Raw genomic sequence first — 19,846 nt, forward strand, 5'->3', positions numbered from 1 at the left:
AAAGCCAAGTAACAGGCGAGCATCCCGCGGAGTGCAGGACTTAAATTCAGAAAATGCTCTTAACGTTGAGAATCCTTGCGCTTACACCCCACACTCAAAGACTAAATTTCCAAGCTGCTGTTCCCCTTCCAGGAGCACAGCGGCGCAACAGAAACGCCGCGCGGTAGGAGGAGCCGCTGCCGCTCTTCTTGTGGGGCGGGGGAGGGGGCGCGCTCCCATAATGCACCTTGTATCAACACGGCGGCGGTGGCGGCTTCCAGAAGCGTCCGGGCGTCTGGTGGAGAAGCGCGCAGTCCGAGCAGTATCCCGCCAGTCGGTGTTGTGGGGCGACTGCGACCATGGCGGAGTCTACGCCTACTCGGGTAAGGGTGCCCCGGCCGGCCCGGGAGGGCCTTGCGGGGACAGCGCCCTGCCCGGGGCGGGGCTTGAGGCGCTCGTCGCGGGCTTGGTTTCCTCCGCGGCCGCAGGCGCCGGCGGATGCCGCCCGGCCGCCCGCCTTCCCGGCCGCCCTCGCCCTCCGCCCGCCCGCGCGCCCGCTCGCCCGCCCGCTCCCTGGGTCCTTCTGCGTCCGGCTCAGAGCCCGGGCGCTCTGCGTCTTTCCGCCGAAACTTCGGCGAGGCTTTTTGAATTGTTTGTGGCTTTGCCCACGTATTTTTCTGCTTCGTGCCAACTAGGGACTCGTTTTCTGAGTTGGAGTGATGGCGCGGGATGAAACCCTGGGTTCCGGTTGTTGGCTTTGGGCTCAGCTGGGGAAGACCCCAGGATTTATGGCTTCTCTTCGACCAGTGGGGCCCTGATCCGGGTGCCTTGTTCTGCCATAGCTATCTGTACTGAGTTTGCAGCCACAGGTTGAAGCCAGGTGGGGCCTTCTCGGGGACAGGTGTGTTTGCTGGTTTTGTTTGTTTTACAAACTGTAGGCTTGCGCTTTTACCCTCTTTCCTGCGCTTCCAGCTGTCTCTCTCTTCAGGGAATGTGAAGACATTGAAAATTGGTTTGAGGAATATCTTCCGTAACTCAGCGTTCATCTATTCAGTGCATGGTCTTCGGAAGGCAGCCTGTGCTCCGCTCTCTAGGCCTTTGTCTCCTTAACTTGAATTAAGAATGTTGAGCACCTTGTTAGAGCATTTCTTGGTTTTGTTTTGTTTTTTCGGACTCCAGTCTCTTTATACGTGTCACAGTAGAGAATAACGTAGGAAAATAGGATAGATAGACCTGATCTGGCTTTTTGTTGTTGAGACAGAGCCTCGCTCTGTAGTACAGGCTGGCCTCAAGCTGATGGCAATCTTCCGGACTCAGCCTCCCCAATGCTACAGTTACAGGCATGAGTCATTTTGTTGGGTGTAGTTTGGTGGTGGTTGTGCTTGGAGGTAAACTCTCATGTGCCCCAGCCTAGCCTATCTGAGAATGACCTAAACTCCTACCTCTGACTCCCAACTTGCAGAGATTACAGGCAAAAGTCTTCTTCTTGTCTTTTTTTCCTTCTTTTCTTTCTTTCTTTCTTTTTTTAATCTGTCAAAATAAGGTCTTGCTGTGTAGTTCTGGCTACCTGGAACCAGTTGTGTAGATCAGGCTGGCTCTGAACTCAGAGCAATCCTGCTTCTGCATACAGGTGCTAATGAGAGACTAGGAGTTACGCAGACCCCCTGCAGTGTAAACTGACAGGGAGGGGGGCCTTGGCTTGGTAGACAGATTTCCAAGATGACATTATCTTCCAAGTGCTCCTGACCTGAGACAAGACTTACCAGCTTCAAGCAAAGGCTTTATAATCTTTTGTCTCCCACCAGCAAGTCACCCGATGATGGAGTAGCTCAACAAGTTCAGGGCCTGCTGCCCAACAGCTATGGGCAGTCAACCATCTTCAAACTGAATAGCCCTAAATTAGTGGATGAAGCCCCAGCCTCCCAGATCCAGTAGCTTCCTGAGTTCCGTCTGCTGTTCCAGCTTCTTCTCTCTGTCTGCTGCATATGTCTTTCCTCACTCCCAATAAACACTCCATCTGTGGATTCTGTCAATAGTGTTTGAGATTTTTTTTGATGGTACCTGTGGGGTTTGAGTTTTTCCTGCCTTTTAGTTCTTTAGCTGGAAGAGAAAACAAACACTATCCAGACCCCTTGGGGGTCTCATTTCCAGACTCGTAGACTGTACCAGTGGGCCCATCATTGTGCACCCTGGCCTTTTGGGTTCAGAAATATTTTGGGAATCCTGAGCTCTTTTTATGAAAAAGGGATTAATAAAATTTGTGTTGAAAGTTTTGCCTTGATTGAAATTCACTATGCTTTTTCTAGGAAGTGGGTAAGAACTAATTAGAATGGATGGACTGAAGAATTTATCAGTGTTTATTTTCAAGGAGTTACCACTGAACAAAAAACCTGACACTAATGTTTATGGTGTTTCTGCATCTGACTCCCTTGAGACCTAGATGCAGCCTGTAAAGTGAATGTTTTCTCTAGGTAGGTTAGTGTTAGCACAAAAGTAGCTGTCCCATCTTGGCGGTCACCAACAGAACTCACTGAGAAGACACAGTAAAGGCCCACCAAAACCTCAAACCAAACTTGAACTTAGAGTCCTGACAGTGTAGAATTTATTTAAACTGTTTTTGAAAATATTTTGAATATATATTATATTCTCACACATCTCTTCAGGTGAAGATTCCAGACTGCTTGGCCAGATACATGTCCTGATAATAACAACTAAAAATAAAAAATACTGAGAAGGGGTTGGGGATTTAGCTCAGTGGTAGAGCGCGAGCGCTTGCCTAGCAAGCGCAAGGCCCTGGGTTTGGTCCTCAGCTCTTTTAAAAAAAAAAATACTGAGAAAAAATATGTAAATAATATTTGAAATTTGTAGTAAATCATAAGCCTATCATTATGTGCGACAATTCAAAAGCAGTATAAGCAATACTTATAACCCAAAACTAGAGAGTGGGGACTTTTAGGATGTAAACTGAGTTGTGAAGCCAATTTAGAGAGCGTTGCCACATAATCACATTCGATGTTTATGGAATCAAGGGATTTTTTTTTTTTTTTTTGAGTCAGGGCTTCACTACATAACTCTAGCTGTTCGGGAGTTCAATATGTAGACCAAGCTGGCCTTGAGCTCACAAAGATCTTCCTGGATCTGCCTCCCAAGTGCTACGATTAAATGCCTGGCTGAATGGGGCAGTAATTTGTTGAGCTAATGACAAGTAATTAAACTACATGACAGCATTGATGTAGAAGCTAGGAAGAAGAGATCAGAATTCAGAAGTCTAGTGGCCTTTGTAAATATACTTCTTATAATTTCTAGGATAATTGCTAAAGACTAGAAAGTCAGTTACAATGACTATAATTGAATTAAAAGGCAAAGATTGCCAGGACAGGAAAAATCCAACCCTCTGTCTTATAACAAATACAGCTAAAAGATGTTTATACAAATGGTGAACTATAAAAGAATATGAGAACAGTTGTCAAAACAATACAATTAAAAGTAACTTGGCCATAAAGAATGAGTCCGGCCGCCAGTGGTGGCGCACGCCTGTAATCCTAGCACTTGGGAGGCAGAGGCAGGCAGATTTCTGAGTTCAAGGCCAGCCTGGTCTACAGAGTGAGTTTCAGGACAGCCAGGGCTATACAGAGAAACGCTGTCTGGAAAAAAATCAAAATCCAAAAAACCAAAAAAAAAAAAAAAAAAGGACCTTGGCTGAGAAGTGTTTTGTTGCCAGAGGTTGGATGCTTTTCTCCACTTACAATGGAAAAAGATTCAGTTCTCCATCTTGAAATGGCATTTTTAAACTAGTTTGAGGCTAATTACGTAGCTTTGGGTAGATTTAAAACTTGACAGTCAAAACTCATTATTATTGCAGGATATTCAAATACAGTATTTTTTCCAACATATAAGTCTTTTATTGTCCCCAAAGAGCCCAAATTGTGCTTGTGATTAGGATCTTGTTTCTGGAGCTAGGAAACTGAGGCCTCACTCGCCAGCCTGCAGCACGGCTCCCTTCTCAGACACACAGATGCCATCCAAAACCTTTCTGACATCCTTGTTTTTAACTGTTGTGGCTTGCTGAATCAGAGCCTCTGAATTTGAAACAAGTTCAGTACCATTTCCTTATCAGAAAAAGACTTTTCTGTCTTTTTCTAGGTATTAGTGTTCATCCACTAGAACCCACGGAAGGACAGAGGTACTCTGCCCCATTCAGTGTAGTTGTCTCTGATTACAAGGACTGTCAAGTCTTGAAATGCAGCTAGTATGAACAACAAAATGAGTTTTAATTTGGTTAGCTAGTCATGATGACTATGCCTTCAATCCCAGTATTTTGGGGGGCAGAACAGATGAATCACTATGAGTTCACAGTCTGTCTGCTCTATATTGTGTGTTCCAGGACAGCCAGAGATGTATATGGAGACTGCCTCAAAACAGAAAAGGGAAAGCCTTCCCATAGATGGGAATGGGGTAGTGAGCTGGGGAGAGAGATGTGTGCTCAAAATCCACTGTCAATACTTTATCCATTTCTAGTAGCATATAATATCTATGTATAATGATACAGTATAGATTTATAAAGAGAGAGGGGCTGGAAAGAGGGTTCAGTAGTTTAGAGCCCTTCTTGTTCTTGCAGAGGACCCAGGTTTGATTCCCAGCTCCCATGTGGTGGCTCAACATCATCTGTACTCCAGCTCCAGGATCTAACACCCTCTTCTGGCTGCACTGGACCACACACTGCATTTGGGCTAGGTTGAGACATAGTAAGAGGTGTCTGGAATAGGAAGCTAGAGAACGTGTTAAATGTTGAGCATGCTTTAAAATCCCTTAAAATGCAATATCGTACTCTATGTATGGGTCAAAACATTTTATCCTAAAAATGTTATTTCTCAAATATATCTGTGGAATTTGAAGCATTTCCAAACATAGTCTCTGAAGAGATTTTTGTGAAGCTCGTGTTTGTAAGATATCTGTGGGTCAAAAGAAGTCAAGGTACTACTATAAAGAGAATTTGTGTTAGCATCAATAACTACTATACAGCATTGTTCATCATTGAATGAAGTCAGAACAGGATCACACAGGGCAGGAGCCTGGAGACCAGAGCTGATGCAAAGGCTGTGGAGGGCGCTGCTCACCGGCTGGTTCCCATGCTGTAGTGGCTTGCTCAGCCTGGTTTTTTTTTCTTTCTTATAATAGAACCTAGAACCCCGAGCCCAGGGATGGCATTACCCACAATGAGCTGAGCCCTCCCAATCAGTCACTAGTTAAGAAAATGCCCACAGGCCTGCCTTTAACCCAGTCTTATGCAGGTTTCTTAATTGAGGCTCTCTCCTTTCCAGTAACTCTAGCTCCTGTCAAGTTGACATAAAACTAACCAGTACACTATCAGAATAAAAAAGTACATTTGGGTAATTTTTTATTTGTTTTAAGAAAGCTAGATAGCTGTGAGTCTTGGACTCGCTTTCCCTATTTAATGTTTGGAAATGGCCTTGTCTCACCTGCCTGGCCTCCTTACTCCTACAGCACAGGAGGAAACGGCGCTCCACACCCTTAGCACCAGCCACACCGCCTTCACAAACGACTGAGAAGAGCCCATACTTCCAGACCACAGAAATCTCACTGTGGACCGTGGTGGCTGCTATTCAAGCCGTGGAGAAGAAGATGGAATCACAGGCTGCCCGGCTGCAGAGCCTGGAGGGACGCGCAGGGTCAGCGGAGAAGAAGCTGGCTGACTTCGAGAAGACGGCCGTGGAGTTCAGCAACCAGCTGGAGGGCAAGTGGGCCGTGCTGGGGACCCTGCTGCAGGAGTACGGACTGCTGCAGCGGCGCCTGGAGAACGTGGAGAACCTGCTTCGCAACAAGAACTTCTGGGTCCTGCGGCTGCCCCCTGGCAGCAAGGGGGAAACCCCCAAGGTAGAATCTCTACCTTTGAGTTTAAGAGTTAGGCAAGAAGGGGAGCCCAACCTTCACCCATCAAGATGGTCAGTCACGGGGTGGGAATCGTAGGCTCAGAGTGCTCACTTCTTGCGGCTTACAATTGCAGGTGTCCGGGCCCCTGGAGAATGATGGGGTCTGCTTCTCAGAACAGGAGTGGGAGAACCTGGAGGACTGGCAGAAGGAGCTCTACAGAAATGTCATGGAAAGCAACTATGAGACGCTGGTCTCTCTGAGTGAGTGAAGTTTTCTCCCTAAATTCTCTCAGCGTCCTCCTGCCTGCACGTGCGCCTGGCTCTCATCCTCTGGACCCTCTGCTGAGCTGAGGAATGACACTCTTCAGGTCCTCCCACTGCAGAGACTTGAAAATGTCAGGGACGAGCCTTTTCTATTTCTTCTCTGGTAACACAATGGCTTCTTGAGACTATTTGGATATCATTGATAAAGTATAATATAGGTTTTTAATAACATCTCTGAAGTATTTAGTTACTTTTCTATTGCTGTATAAGAAACTATGACCAAAGCAAATTAGAGAAGAAAAATTTTATTTGGGATTTATGGTTTCAGAGAGTTAGAGTCCTTGATGGCCAAGCAGAGATATCAGGTGGCCAGTGGCTGGAACAGCCCTGAGAGCTCATATCTTGAACCTTGAGCAGGATGTAGAGAATACTAACTCAAGTTAGCCTTGAGACTTAAAATCTTAAATCCTGCCCCCATTAAGATGCCTCCTAACAAGGCCATACCTCCTGTTTCCAAACAGTTCTACCAACTGACGACCAGGTTTTCAAATATATGAGCCTCTGGGGCCATTCACATTCAAACCACCATGTGTATAATATACTTTTGTTTCATATTTTGAGACAGCATCTTTATGTATATCCTAGGCTGTCCTAGAAAATGTTATATGCCGGACGGTGGTGGCACACACATCTTTAATCCCAGTACTTAGGAGGCAGAGGCAGGTGGATTTCTGAGTTCGAGGCCAGCCTGGTCTACAGAGTGAGTTCCAGGACAGCCAGGGCTACACAGAGAAACCCTGTCTCGAAAAAAAACCCCCCAAAAAAAAAAGAAGAAAGAAAGGAAGGAAGGAAGGAAGGAAAGAAAAGGAAGGAAGGAAAGAAAAAAGGAAAGAAAGAAAGAAAGAAAGAAAGAAAGAAAGAAAGAAAGAAAGAAAGAAAGAAAGAAAGAAAGAAAGAAAGAAGAAGGAAGGAAGGAAGGAAGGAAGGAAGGAAGGAAGGAAGGAAGGAAGGAAGAAAGAAAAGAAAAGAAAAGAAAAGAAAAGAAAGAGCGAGCTATACATGGGCTGGCTTTGAACTCAGAGAGATCCTCGTGTCTCTGTCTCCTGATTGTTGGTTCTAAAGGTGTGCACAACTATGTTGAGCTCATGTGCTATTGTTAGTGTTTAAGATTGTTTGGTGAGATCTTTTAACTTATGAACTGTTGAGGGGTTTTGTGGATAGAAGTTCTTTTTTTTTTTTTTTAAGATTTTATTTATATGAGTACACTGTAGCTGCCTTCAGACACACCAGAAGAGAGCATCAGATCCCATTACAGATGATTGTGAGTCATCATGTAGTTGCTGGGAATTGAACTCAGGACTTCTGGAACAGTCAGTGCTCTTAACCATTGAGCCATCTCTCCAGCCCAGAAGTTCTTTCTATACAAGCCTGATAACCTGCATTCAATCCCTGGAACCTGTGACGAGTGGGGACAACTGACTCCTTAAGTCGCCCTGTGGCACCACATGTGCACTGTGCTACAGATGTATCCAGATTCTTAGGTAGCATATACATACACACAGAAACAATAAGATAAAATAAAAATTTAAAGCAATCTTGTATCTTGAGACATGCAGCACAGGCTGAAAGAAAAAACCTTTTTCTTGGCAGTTAGCCAGAGTCGTCACCAGCCACTGTGGTGTGGTCTGCATGCTATTGGTAGACTAGAAGTACTGTGTGGGAAAGTGTTTAGTATAAAAATTACTAATACATACTGTTTAATGAATGCATGTTTTTCTTCTAAGGCAATTTCTTTTTAAATATGGGTCTTTGGAGAAATACCAAGGAGGCCACTGGCTAGACCACAGTGAGGTCTACCTCAAGGGAAGTCAGGGTAGGTCAGAGGGGTGACCATGTTACCCCAGATGGGTCATATGCTCTCTTTGAGGCTGTTTTCCTGTGTCTCAGAGCCTGCCTTATCTGGCAGTGCCTCCGCAAGGATGGAGTTAGGCACTGTGGAAGGAATCATTGGCAGAACTTCAGCTGTCTGGGCGAAGGTGGTGGTGCTGGGTAGACGGTGCCACCTGAGCCCTGCTGCCCTACTGAAGGAGTGCAGAGCAGCAGTGAGCGTGACAGCCCGCTGGCCAGAGATGTCTGGGGGAAAGTGACAGTAACATCAGCTCTGATCTTCTTAGCTGTTAGTAGTGATTTGCTAACATCATTTGTTCATTGGCATCTGGTCAGCATGCAGTAAGTTTTTATTCTCCAGGATTTACACTGTATCTTTCCTAACCCAGAGGTCCTTGGCCAGCCAGAGGAAGAAGTGGAGTTGGGTGCTGAGATGGTGGGTGACTTGGTGGAAGAAGGTACCCACCTGGGTGAGTAGTTCTAGAATGTACTGTTTCTCCACCCCCGTGTGGGGACTCTGTAGGTTCCTGTAACTAACAGTGAGCTTTCCCACAGCTGAACTGCCAAATAGTGTCTGTTACCTCATCTGGCCTGTGTAGGTTGTGGACTTTTGTTTGGTTTTTAAAGGTTTATTTTATTTTTATATGTATGCATGGATGACAGTGTGACTGTATGGCGTGGAGGGGGGGGGTGGTTCTCCACAGAGGGCAGAAGAGGGCGTTGGAGCCCCCCCCACCAGAGCTGGGGTCACAGGTGATTGTGAGCCACCTGCTGTGGGTGTGGGACCAAGTGCTCTTGTCCAGTCTCTCCAGCCTCTGCTTGTTTTCCAGACAAATCTTACTATGTAATCCACAGTAACCTAGACTCACTATGGAGCTCAGGGTGGCTTTGAACTCATGATGCTCCCAATTCTTTCTCCTGAATGAGATTACAGTTAAGAACCACCACAACCTTTTTGGGTAATTATAACAGTAGTTCTCACCTGTGGGTTGTGACCCCTCTAGGAATCAAACAACTCTTTCACAGGAGTCACGACCTAAGACCACTGGAAAACAGGATATACATTATGATTCATAACAGTACCAAAATTACAGTTATGAAGTAGCAATGAAAATAGTTTTATAGCCAGGCGGTGGTGGCGCACACCTTTAATCCCAGCACATGGGAGGCAGAGGCAGGCGGATTTCTGAGTTCCGAGGCCAGCCTGGTCTACAGACTGAGTTCCAGGACAGCCAGGGCTATACAGAGAAACCCTGTCTGAAAAAAAACAAAAATAAAATAAAATAATAATAATAATTTTATGGTTGAGGGTCACCACAATATGAGGAACTGTAAAAGGGTCACAGCATTAGGAAGGTTGAGAACCACTGCTTTATAACTGTTATAGGTCGACTAGCCTTTGGAGTGGTGTAGATTGTGTAGCATGCTTTTTCATGCCCCATAAGTAGTAGACATAATAGGCTGTGGTCAGAGTGAGAGATGGAGGATGGATAGTGAGTCACAGGGCCAAGAGAAAGAGACACCAGGAGAGGCATTTGAGCAGACTATCCAGGAAGAAGAAAACCGGATATGTGATCACTTTATTTATTTTATTATTTTCTGTATATGGGTGTTTTACCTGTATGTGGACTACATGCTTGCAGCCAAGAGGGTATCAGGACCCTTGACACTGGAGTTACTGATGGTTGTGACCCACCATGTAAGTGCTGGGAATTGAACCTGGCCCTCTGCAAGAACTCTTTACCTGCTGAGTCATCTCCTGCTTCTGTGATTTTAAAACTGTTAGTTTAGTGGGTTAAATGCAGGGCCCCTCGCTAGGCATGGATCTGCAGCTGGGTTTGACTCTTGCAGCCTCGTTTTTTAAAAACCTTTTCAAGTTTTTGAGATAAGATCTGAGTTGGCCACGGTGGTCTTAAACTCGCTGTGCAGCCTAAGCAATCTGTTAACTTGTTATCCTCTTGCCTCATCTTTCTGAGTAGCTGAAATTACAGGTCTATATCACAAGCTCAGCTTCAAAATTGTTATTTTAACATTTTTTAATTACTCAGTTGTTGGTGTTTTTTGTCATCTTTTTCCAGAGATTAAGTACCAGTTTGTAGACAGGTATGGAGAAATTACAATAGCGTTGTTCTCTATGAGTAAGATATTCAGATCCTCCTCCAGATTGTTCTGGTTCAGCTGTTCCTAGGGAGTGTTGATTTGAGCCTTCTGAAGTCCTCCGTGTTTTCTCTGGAGATGCCCAGAGTGCTGGAATGTAATCTTCTGTTGTTTCTTCCCTTGCAGCAGAGAGGGCCGTGGTTAAACAGGAGGTGCTGTTCAAGCCCGAGGGCCCCGCAGGCCTCCCCGGCATGTTTGCCAATGCTGCTGAGCAGCAGGCTTTCTTTGGTGCCGAGCAGGCCATGTTCTGGAACAGTCCAGAAGACGCTGCCCTCTTGGAATCAGGCCCTGGGGACTCAAACCCTGAGTCTGTTGACAGCAGTAGAGACCCTGTGCCTGGTAGAAATCTGGACTGCCCCCGAAAACAGAAGTCCCACAGACAGGTGCAATTGGGTCAGGAGTGTGGACAGGGTCTGAAGGTGAAAAGGGACACCAGCCCGTACAAATGTTCCGAATGCCAGATCAGCTTTCGCTATAAGCAGCAGCTGACTGCACATTTGCAGAGCCACACAGGCAGGGAATCTTATTCTGCCACAGAACCAGAGGAGAGCCTTAGACCCAGGCCCCGGCTGAAACCCCAGGCCAAAAGGTCGAAGCTGCATCAGTGTGATGTGTGCCACAGGGGCTTCAGCTGCAAGGTCAGCCTGGTGACCCACCAGCGATGCCATCAGCAGGAAGGCCCCAGCACCAGCCCTCAAGTCCAGGAGAGATTCTCACCCAACAGCCTCGTTGCTTTGCCTGGCCACATCCCGTGGAGGAAGAGCCGGAGCTCTCTCATCTGCGGGTACTGTGGCAAGAGCTTCAGCCACCCATCGGACTTGGTCCGGCACCAGCGCATCCACACCGGCGAGCGGCCGTACAGTTGCCCTGAATGTGAGAAGAGCTTTGTTCAGAAGCAGCACCTGCTGCAGCACCAGAAAATTCACCAGCGGGAGCGGGGTGGGCAGGCTTCGGAGGCTGCAAGACCCAACGGCCTGCTTTAAGGTTGCCAGCCCCTCACCGTCGTCCGGGGGCGGAGGGGGGGGGGTGGCGGCATCAGTCCCCCGAAGACACACTACCAAGTCTGCTGGCTTCTTCCTGAGGAGAATTGCCCCTGCTTCGCCCTCCTTGGCTAAGCACAAAGGCCAAGCTGAGGCCCGGGAGAGAAGGCTCTGCGGCCCCAGCCTTGCCATCTTGACCTTGTTGCCGAGTTAGTTGTTTCTTTAGCCCCTGCAGGTCTCTAGTTTTCTCTTTTCTGGTGCACTGTCATACCACAGGGACCGGTGGCCAGTTCCAGGGCCCACTCTAACAGTTCACACGTCCTCCTACAGTTGTATGGGACCACAGAGGTATGTGGAAAGTTCCAGGAAGTATTACCCTCAATTTCTCTTCCTTTTGTAGCCTCCTTGTTAATAACTAGTATAAATAATTTAAAAGAACTGTTTAGCGTGTTCTAAAGACACCCCCCCCCCTTTGGAGTTAGATTCTTGTTTTTCTTTTTAAATATAACTCAGAACTTGTTTTATAAATTTCAAGAGTTGTAGAAGTTGTTCCTAACTTGGGAACTGAGCCTACCCTCCAGGAGGGAGTAGTTTATGGGCCTCTTTTAGCCCACCCACACTTAACATAGGCCAGAGAGCCAAGACATGTCGCTGGGTCGCTGGATCCCCTTGGCAGGTTGCTGAGTCACACAGGTGGGGCTGGTTTTCTCAGGCGGGCCAAGAGGAAGCCCCTGCAGCCCCTGCTGAGAGTGAAGACTGGTCTCAAGAGCTAAGAGTTCAGTTCTGGGAGTTTGGTGTTTCAATACACTTTCCCCTCCCCATGTGTCTCTGCAGCCCTGGGGTGGGACGGGGTGGGGGGAAAGACTGAGGTTGATTCTACTACACCAGGCATCACTGGAGGACGTTCAGATTAGACTTTCCAGTGGCTGCGCGGGGGATGAGGGAGAAGAAGCACAGATGCTTGTCTCAGGAGTGTTGAGTACCTGCCCCACTGTCATTTGGGGAGGGAGGTGAGAGTGGGTTCCTTGGTCATATGTGAATGTACTCTTGTCTGGAATAAACCTGTTACTTGTATTTAAAAAAAACAAAATGTTCACATAGGGTGTTTTCTGTTTGTCAAGAATTCTCACCTAGAATTCTTGGAGAGGGCGGAGAAGAGGCCTAGCCTGACCCTACGACGACCATCTTGCCTCAGAGCTCGCACACTGAACCAGGGGTTCTATTGCTTCTACAGTTTTGAACCTTAGTGTCAACTAAGATTCTGAGTCCCTGTTCCCAGAAGTTTGTTCTCAACACCTGCTAGGAGCTTGAAGGCACTGCAGGCTCAGGCTCAATCCAAGACCTCTGGCTGGAATATTTTTTGGTTTTGGTTTTGGTTTTGGTTTTTTCAAGGTGGGGTTCCTCTGTGTATCCTCTGTCCTGGAACTCATTCTGTAGACCAGGTTGGCCCATCCACCTGCCTCTGCCACCTGAGCACCAGGATTAAAGGTGTGCGCCACCGTTGCTTAGCTTGAAGGGGCCTGTTTTAAAGGGCAGAGAGTTTCAGAAGGTGGGAGGGCTGTTAGAGGCCAAGACTCCGTCCCTCCCTACTTAAATGGGTTTTGAATGTAACAGAGTGACCTCAGATCTGCCATGGCTTTGCAGGGTAGCTGCAAGATTGTTTTAATATATAAGAACTTCATTCAGAAAACAAAATCCTTCATCCCCATCTCAAAAGCAACTCCTTGAGAGTTAGCTTGTCACTTATGCTATTAACACTTGCCAGTAGACTTCATTGGAAACCTGTATCCAAAAGACAAACTGAATTTTCATTCAGCAAAATGAGTAACTTGGGATTTATGGCATATAGTTTTAAGTCAACACACAAGAACAGGAAGAGGACATGGAAGTGTCTGAATCTAAAGTGAGTGATGAAACACAGGTAGGTTATCTATACCAAGAATGGAGTGAGTCCCTGGGGAAAGCTCTTCATGGGGTCACCCTCATGGGTCCGTGTGCATGCAACATCCTAACATGTCTGTCACACAATTAATGGTTTTTGGGGTTTTTTTTGGTTTTTGTTTTGTTTTTGTTGTTATTCTTTTTTGTCTTTTGAGACAGGGTTTCTCTATATAGACTTGGCTGTCCTGAAATTTGCTTTGTAGATCAGGCTGGCCTCAAATTCAGAGATCTGCCTGCCTCTACCTCCTGAGTGTTGGAATTAACAGCATCCATTACCACCGCTCAACTGGCCACAGTTAAGGGTTTTTGTTTTTTTTTTATTTGGTTTTTTTGAGACAGGGTTTCTCTGTATAGCCCTGGCTGTCTTGGAACTCACTCTGTAGACCAGGCTGGCCTTGAATTCAGAAATCCACCTGCCTCTGCCTCCCAGAGTGCTGGGATTACAGGCGTGCACCACCACTGCCCGGCCACAGTTAAGGTTTTAATGGTCACTCATCTGACCCTCCAGTCAGCCTAGCTGGTACCATCACCATATAGTTTCATGGAGCAGTTGGGGGCGGGCTTTGTTCAGAGCCTTGCCATGCCATTTGCTGTAGTGAGAGCTTTGGTTTCTTTGAAAAACAGACATTTTATGGAAATGTGTTCTCATTTAATCCCAGGCTGAGATATGAGACTGTTTCAGATTACCCACAGCAGCTGACTGATTTGCCTTGTGCTCTATTTTGCATGATTTTGCCAGCTGCAGATAGTTTCTACAAGTGTGTGATGTTTGGAAGTCTGGGGACTTTTCAGATGGTGTATAAATACTCGGTTCCCTAGAGGCGGGGTTGTGGCTGTTGGTTGGTTGCAGTTTGTTAAATAGTAATGAGCAAAGAAGAAACAAGAAGAAATTAGATATCTTGACAGCTAAGGTCACACTTGCCCCAAGGAACTTGATGCCCTGGTCAGCAGGAAGGAGCCCGAGACCTTCTCCTTTCCCCTTCCCTTTTTGTCTCTTGTCCACTGTTGGGGGTTGAAAGGGTGGGAAAGAGCCCACAAAGTGGTCCAAAGGCTGCAGCTCCCACCCGTGTTCAGAAGCAAACTCTTCAGTGTGGCCTTGAAGGCTTCTGAGCTTTCCATGTCTTTTTGGCTGTGCTGGTCTCACAGTATTCGTCCTGCCCTGAACAAGCCATCTTGGCTTTTTTCGTGTTTAAACACCTTTTTGAGAGCTTCCCTCCTCTTTTGCATTTATCGTGTATGAGCACACACATGCTGTGGCACACATGTGGACATCAGAAGGCAGCTTGGAGCCCCCCTTCCCCATGTGGGAGGAGTGGTCAGACTGCAGGTGGCAGGCTGGCTGGCCAGCGCCTAGACTCACTGAGCTGTTGTGCTTTTCCTCCCTTTTTAGTAAGCAAATGACAACAAGTGTGTGTCCCATGTTCAGTTTTAACACTTGGGGTACAACACTGAATAGAACATGTTGGCTGTAGTTTGTATTCTATTAAAATCAAGTTTAGCTGGTCTTTGCTACTTTGTGAGGTTTTTCCCACCCTTTATCCCCAACCTCATTTCACCCCCAACACTAGATAAGTGAGAAGCAAGGAGAGAGGGGAGAGAGACAAGGGGCAAGGGGAGAGGAATTCGGAAGATTCCTGAACCTAACTTACTTTCATTTCTCCTTTCACCACAGCTGTTAGCAAACCACAGTAGCCTCCTAAACGACCACCAACCTTGTCTCAGTCCCCCTCACATTTATGTATCTTCTGAAGAGTTCCAGAATTCCAAATATCACCCAATCGCAAGAATTATCTGCAGCTGGCTTATCTACCATGCTTCTGCTAGCACAGGAGGCAAATCAGGGTCAGCGGCTACAGACAGTCTGAAGCAGTAGCCCAGTATCCCACACCTGGGATTGAAACGAAAGTACATTCTTAAAATATTTTTGTATTTGTTGAAAGAAACCAAAATATGAATTCTCACTACATTCTAGTTTCTTCTACTGGATTTTTGTACAAACTTCCCTAGACTAACACCATATTATATGCTGTACTCCCAAATGACTGATAGCTTTCATGTGCAAAAAAACCCAGGTTTTTGAGACAGGCTTTACTGTAACCCAGGCAGACTGGGTCCTTCTCAGTTTCCCTGCTCCAGCTTCCCGAGTGCTGAGATTCCGGGGAAATGCCACATACCAGATGAACGTGACGCTGTTTGCTTGCTTTGGGTTTTCCAGACAGGACTTCTCTGTAGCTCTGGCTGTCCTGGAACTCTGTAGATCAGGCTGGCCTCCAGAGATCAGCCTGCTACTGCCTCCCAAATGCTGGGATTAAGACATACACCATCATGCCCAGAATACAACTAATTTTTTTTTTAAGTTTTACTATTTGCGGGGTGGGGAAGGTTAGGGGAAAACTTTGTGAAATCAGTGTCCCTTTCCACTTTTATGTGGGGCCTGGGCTTGAACTCAGATCATCAGGTTTGCATCATCTTGGGCATCAAGCGCCTTTACATACTAAGCCATCTTGCCAGCCTCTGAACTAATTGCTTTTTAAAATGTGGAGATTTATTTTATGTGTCTATATCTGTGTACCAGATGAGTGTTTAATGCACAAGGAGGTCAGAAGAGGGGTTTGAACCCCCTGGAACTGACATCATGGATGATTGTCCTCGGCATGAACAAGTGCACTTAAAACACTGAGCCATCTCTCCAGCTTCTCCACCAAGCCCCAGACTGATGCTTACCCAGCTTCTATCCTGTGCCCACCTGTCCTTGAAAAGCTCTTGTTTAGCCCAGAATGGTCTTGAATATGCTATGTATCTGAAAATGATGTTGAATTTATAATCCTTCTACCTACATTATCTGACTGCTAGGACCACAGGAGTAAGCTGTACCTGGTTTATGTAATTCTGGGAATTGGACCCAGGATTTCATGCATGCTAGACAGACATTCTCTCAACTGAGCTACATCCCTGACTTTTGTTTTTTGTTCTTGAGCCGGTTGGTTGTAGCCCAGGCTGGGCTTGAATTCCTGGTTTTCTTGCTTTCACCTCCCAAATACTAGTAGTATTGTCAGATAGGAGGAAGACTTCGTAAAGAGTGGCGGTGTGGCTAAAGCAGTTAAGAGGCAGACAGCAGTCAAACACCTGTAATCTGGCTGCTAAGTGGGGAGTGTGTGAGAAGTGGTGTGGTGGAGGCGTGGCTGGGTCCAGACTTTTCACTTGGTAATGGGCGAAGGAATAACCTATGCCAAGATTGGCCTTGATTCTAACTGACTTGGGTTGGGACTGGGGACTGGTGTGAAGAATGGGATATATTGTTAGGTTTTTGAGTCAGACAGGAGCCTGTGAAGGTCTGTTAACAGCTGTACTAGGAAGGGAGAAGGATAAGGTCACTAAGGTTGAGTCAACACTATAAAATGCAGGGACAGTGTCTTAACTGAGTCCTATGTGAAATGCTTGCCCAATGTTCATTTTATGAATAGGTGTAAAGGGTATCCTCAGAATAGAAAGACTGTATTGCCAGAATTGTTGGGGGAAAGAGGCCTGCCTATACATAGTCTATGTTTTTTCTCCTGTGAGCGTCTACTTTGTCATTGGGGGGTGAATAGCAGGGATTGAACTCAGGGCTTTGTGCATGCTAGGCAAGCAGCCTCCCAATTGAGCTATATCCCTAGTTCGAACATCTACATCTCAACTTACTATGACATGCTTGGACTGTAGGGTAAGGTGGGTCATGGCAATGACTCTGAGTTGCCCCTGTTTCTTAGTGGACACAATAATACTTGAATGAGGGGGCTGAAGAGATGGCTCAACTGTTAAGAGCACTGCTCTTCCAGAGGTTCGGAGTTCAATTTCCAGCAACCACATGGTGGCTCACAACCATCTGTAATGGAATCTGATGCCCTCTTCTGGTGTGTCTGAAGATAGCTACAGTGTACTCATAAAATAAATAAATCTTAAAAAATAAAATAACACTTGAATGAATATCTTGACCCCATTCCTTGAGTTATGTCAGGTGACTAACGGTTTAGTCTCTGTTGACTCCGCCTGCAATAGCAGAGGCCAATGGCTGGCTGCTTCAGAGTGACCTGTGTCTGTTAGTCAAGGCCCCAAGTGTTGTTAGTTGTTAGTTCATAACTTGTCAGTTTGTTACTGGACCCTCAACATAAGGCCTTATTTGTGTGTGACTGATCCTCTGCATTGAGAGAGAGGGAACGTGGCTGTTGTGTAGCATTATTAGAGTTGGAGAGGGCTGCGGCCAGAATGAGACTGTGTCTCAAATGAGGAAGAGGACAGACTTGGTGTAGTGGCATAAGCCTTTAATCCCAGCCCTTAGAAAACTGAGGCAGGCACTTGGGAGGCAGAGGCAGGCGGATTTCTGAGTTCGAGGCCAGCCTGGTCTACAGAGTGAGTTCCAGGACAGCCAGAACTATACAGAGAAACCCTGTCTTGAAAAAAGCCAAGAAAAAAAAAGAAAGAAAAGAAAACTGAGGCAGATGGATTTCTGAGTCAAAGTCAGCCTAGTCTACATACCAAGTTGATTCCAGTTAAAGGGGACTGGAAGTGGCTTGTGAACAGAACCTGCTCTCGCAGAGGACTTAAATTCAATTCCCATCACCCATGTCATGAGCTTACCTGCATTCCCGTGCTCATATCGTAAAAATAAAACCAAAAGATAAACCTAAAACATTATGAACGTGATTTTAACTTACGCTAGAGCTACTGTGAACCTAACCCAGATTGGTCTGCTCAAGAAACCACATTTTAGCCGGGTGGTGGTGGCGCATGCCTGTAATCCCAGCACTCTGGGAGGCAGAGGCAGGCGGATTTCTGAGTTCGAGGCCAGCCTGGTCTACAGAGTGAGTTCCAGGATAGCCAGGGCTATACAGAGAAACCCTGTCTCGAAAAAAAAAAAAAAGAAACCACGTTTTAGTGTAAAGCATTTTAAAAATATATTTATAAATTTAGTGTTAAATGGAGGTAACTTTGGTAACTGATACACAAAACTGTAACCTTGGGCTCAGTAAACCAGCAGTTCCTGGGAACCAGTTAGCAATGCACATCTCATCACTCCATGCAACCTCTCAGGAGGCCCCTAAGGTACAGTGGCATCTGAGTTATTGCCATTCAAAGTTTTCTTTTTGTTGTTTTAGAAAATAGCTTGCTATGTAGCTCCAGTTGGCCTGGTACTCACTATATGGCCTGGGCTGGCCTTGAACTCAGGATAATTTTAGCTTCCTGAATGCTTGGATTACAGGCCCATATTGTCGTGCCTAGCTTTAGAGGCAGCTTCTAAAATATTAATGCTAGCTATCAAGAATTCAGTTCTTAGAGTGCTGGAGAAATGATGATGGCTCATGGGATAAGACCTCTTGCTACTCTTCCAGTGAACCCAAGTTCAGCTCCCAGACCCATGTCACGTGGCTCACAATTACCGCAGCTCTAGCCTCAGGACATCAAACACTTTTGGCCTCCTCTAGCAACCTGAACACCATGGCATATACACACAGACAGAAAAGTAAATACTAAAAAATATACTTAGCCTATTGTAGTGGCTTATGATTTGTAACTCATTTCTTTTTTTTTTCACATATTTGCTTTGTTTTTGTATTTTTGGTTCCTTTATTTTTGCTTGCTTGTTTGTTTTATGTGAGTACACTGTAGCTGTCTTCAGACACACCAGAAGAGGGTGTCAGATCTTGTTATGGATGGTTGTGAGCCACCATGTGGTTGCTGGGATTGGAACTCAGGACCTTCGGAAGAGCAGTCGGTGCTCTTAACCGCTGAGCCATCTCTCCAGCCCTTGTAACTCATTTCTAAGGAGGCCAAAGCAAGAGTACTGCCTTGAGTTCAAGGCCAGTGCAGGCTATGGACAAGTTCACCAGGCATATGGAGATTTCATCTCAAAAGGAAAAATACCTCTCCCTTTCTGAGTAAAGGTCATTATTAATGGTTTTTACTTTCTAGTGCATTTTCGGATCCATCTGGTTGTATTACACATTAACTATTAATATTTTCTGGAGGCAGGATCTCAGTCTCACAACGACTATACTCATATAGGGTAGTGTGGTGGTTTGAATATCCTTGGCCCACTATTAGGAGATGTGGCCTTACTGGAGATGTAGCCTTATTAGAGGACTTGTGTCACTGTGAGGTGGGCTTTGAGGTCTCCTAATGCTCAATCTCTGCCCAGTGCAGAGAGTTCCCTTCTGCCTGCCTTGGATCAAGATATAAAACTCACTGCTGCTTCTTCAGCCCCAGGCCTGCCTGCACGCTGCCATGCTTCCCACTGTGATTATAATGGACAGAATCACTCAAACTAAACCAGGACCAACGAAATGTTTGCCTTTATAAGTTGCCTTGGTTGTGGTGTCTCTTCACAGCAATAAAACCCTAACTCCCTAACTAAGACAGGTAGTCTGAAATCTTGGAGGCTGGCCTGGAATTCACAAACACCAATTCTGTCCTTCCACAGTGACTAGGATTGGAAGTGTATGCCACCATGCCTTTACTTATTTTAAAGGTCACAATTTATTAGTGTTTCATAACCTTAAACGTCTTTTTCTTTAATTATTTGTTTTATATATATGAGTACACTGTCATTGTCTTCAGACACACCATCAGAGGGCATCGGATCCTATTAGGGATGGCCATGAGCCACCATCTAGAAGAGCAGTCAGTGCTCTTCACTGCTGAGCCATCTCTCCAACCCACCTTAAATGTCTTAGTCTGACCTTTAATGAGATCCTACTGAGGTTCCTATTT

The 19,846-nt window shown here is 46.0% G+C and overlaps 1 protein-coding gene across 2 annotated transcripts; it reads left to right on the forward strand.

The window, feature by feature from the left end:
- Nucleotides 1-227: 227 nt before the first annotated feature.
- Nucleotides 228-12,249, forward strand: Znf212 (zinc finger protein 212). 2 transcript variants are annotated; one of them, XM_052173605.1, is made up of 5 exons: nucleotides 228-362; nucleotides 5,485-5,874; nucleotides 6,005-6,131; nucleotides 8,411-8,491; nucleotides 10,305-12,249. In XM_052173605.1, the coding sequence occupies exons 1-5, from the start codon at nucleotides 339-341 to the stop codon at nucleotides 11,159-11,161; spliced, it is 1,479 nt and encodes a 492-aa protein (XP_052029565.1). In that variant the 5' UTR covers nucleotides 228-338; the 3' UTR covers nucleotides 11,162-12,249. The 2 variants fall into 2 exon arrangements, with proteins under 2 accessions (XP_052029565.1, XP_052029566.1); XM_052173606.1 differs by having other exon boundaries at nucleotides 10,308-12,249.
- The last annotated feature ends 7,597 nt before the right edge of the window (nucleotides 12,250-19,846 follow it).

Source organism: Apodemus sylvaticus, chromosome 2 (genome assembly GCF_947179515.1).
Source record: "Apodemus sylvaticus chromosome 2, mApoSyl1.1, whole genome shotgun sequence".
Lineage (NCBI taxonomy): Eukaryota > Metazoa > Chordata > Mammalia > Rodentia > Muridae > Apodemus > Apodemus sylvaticus.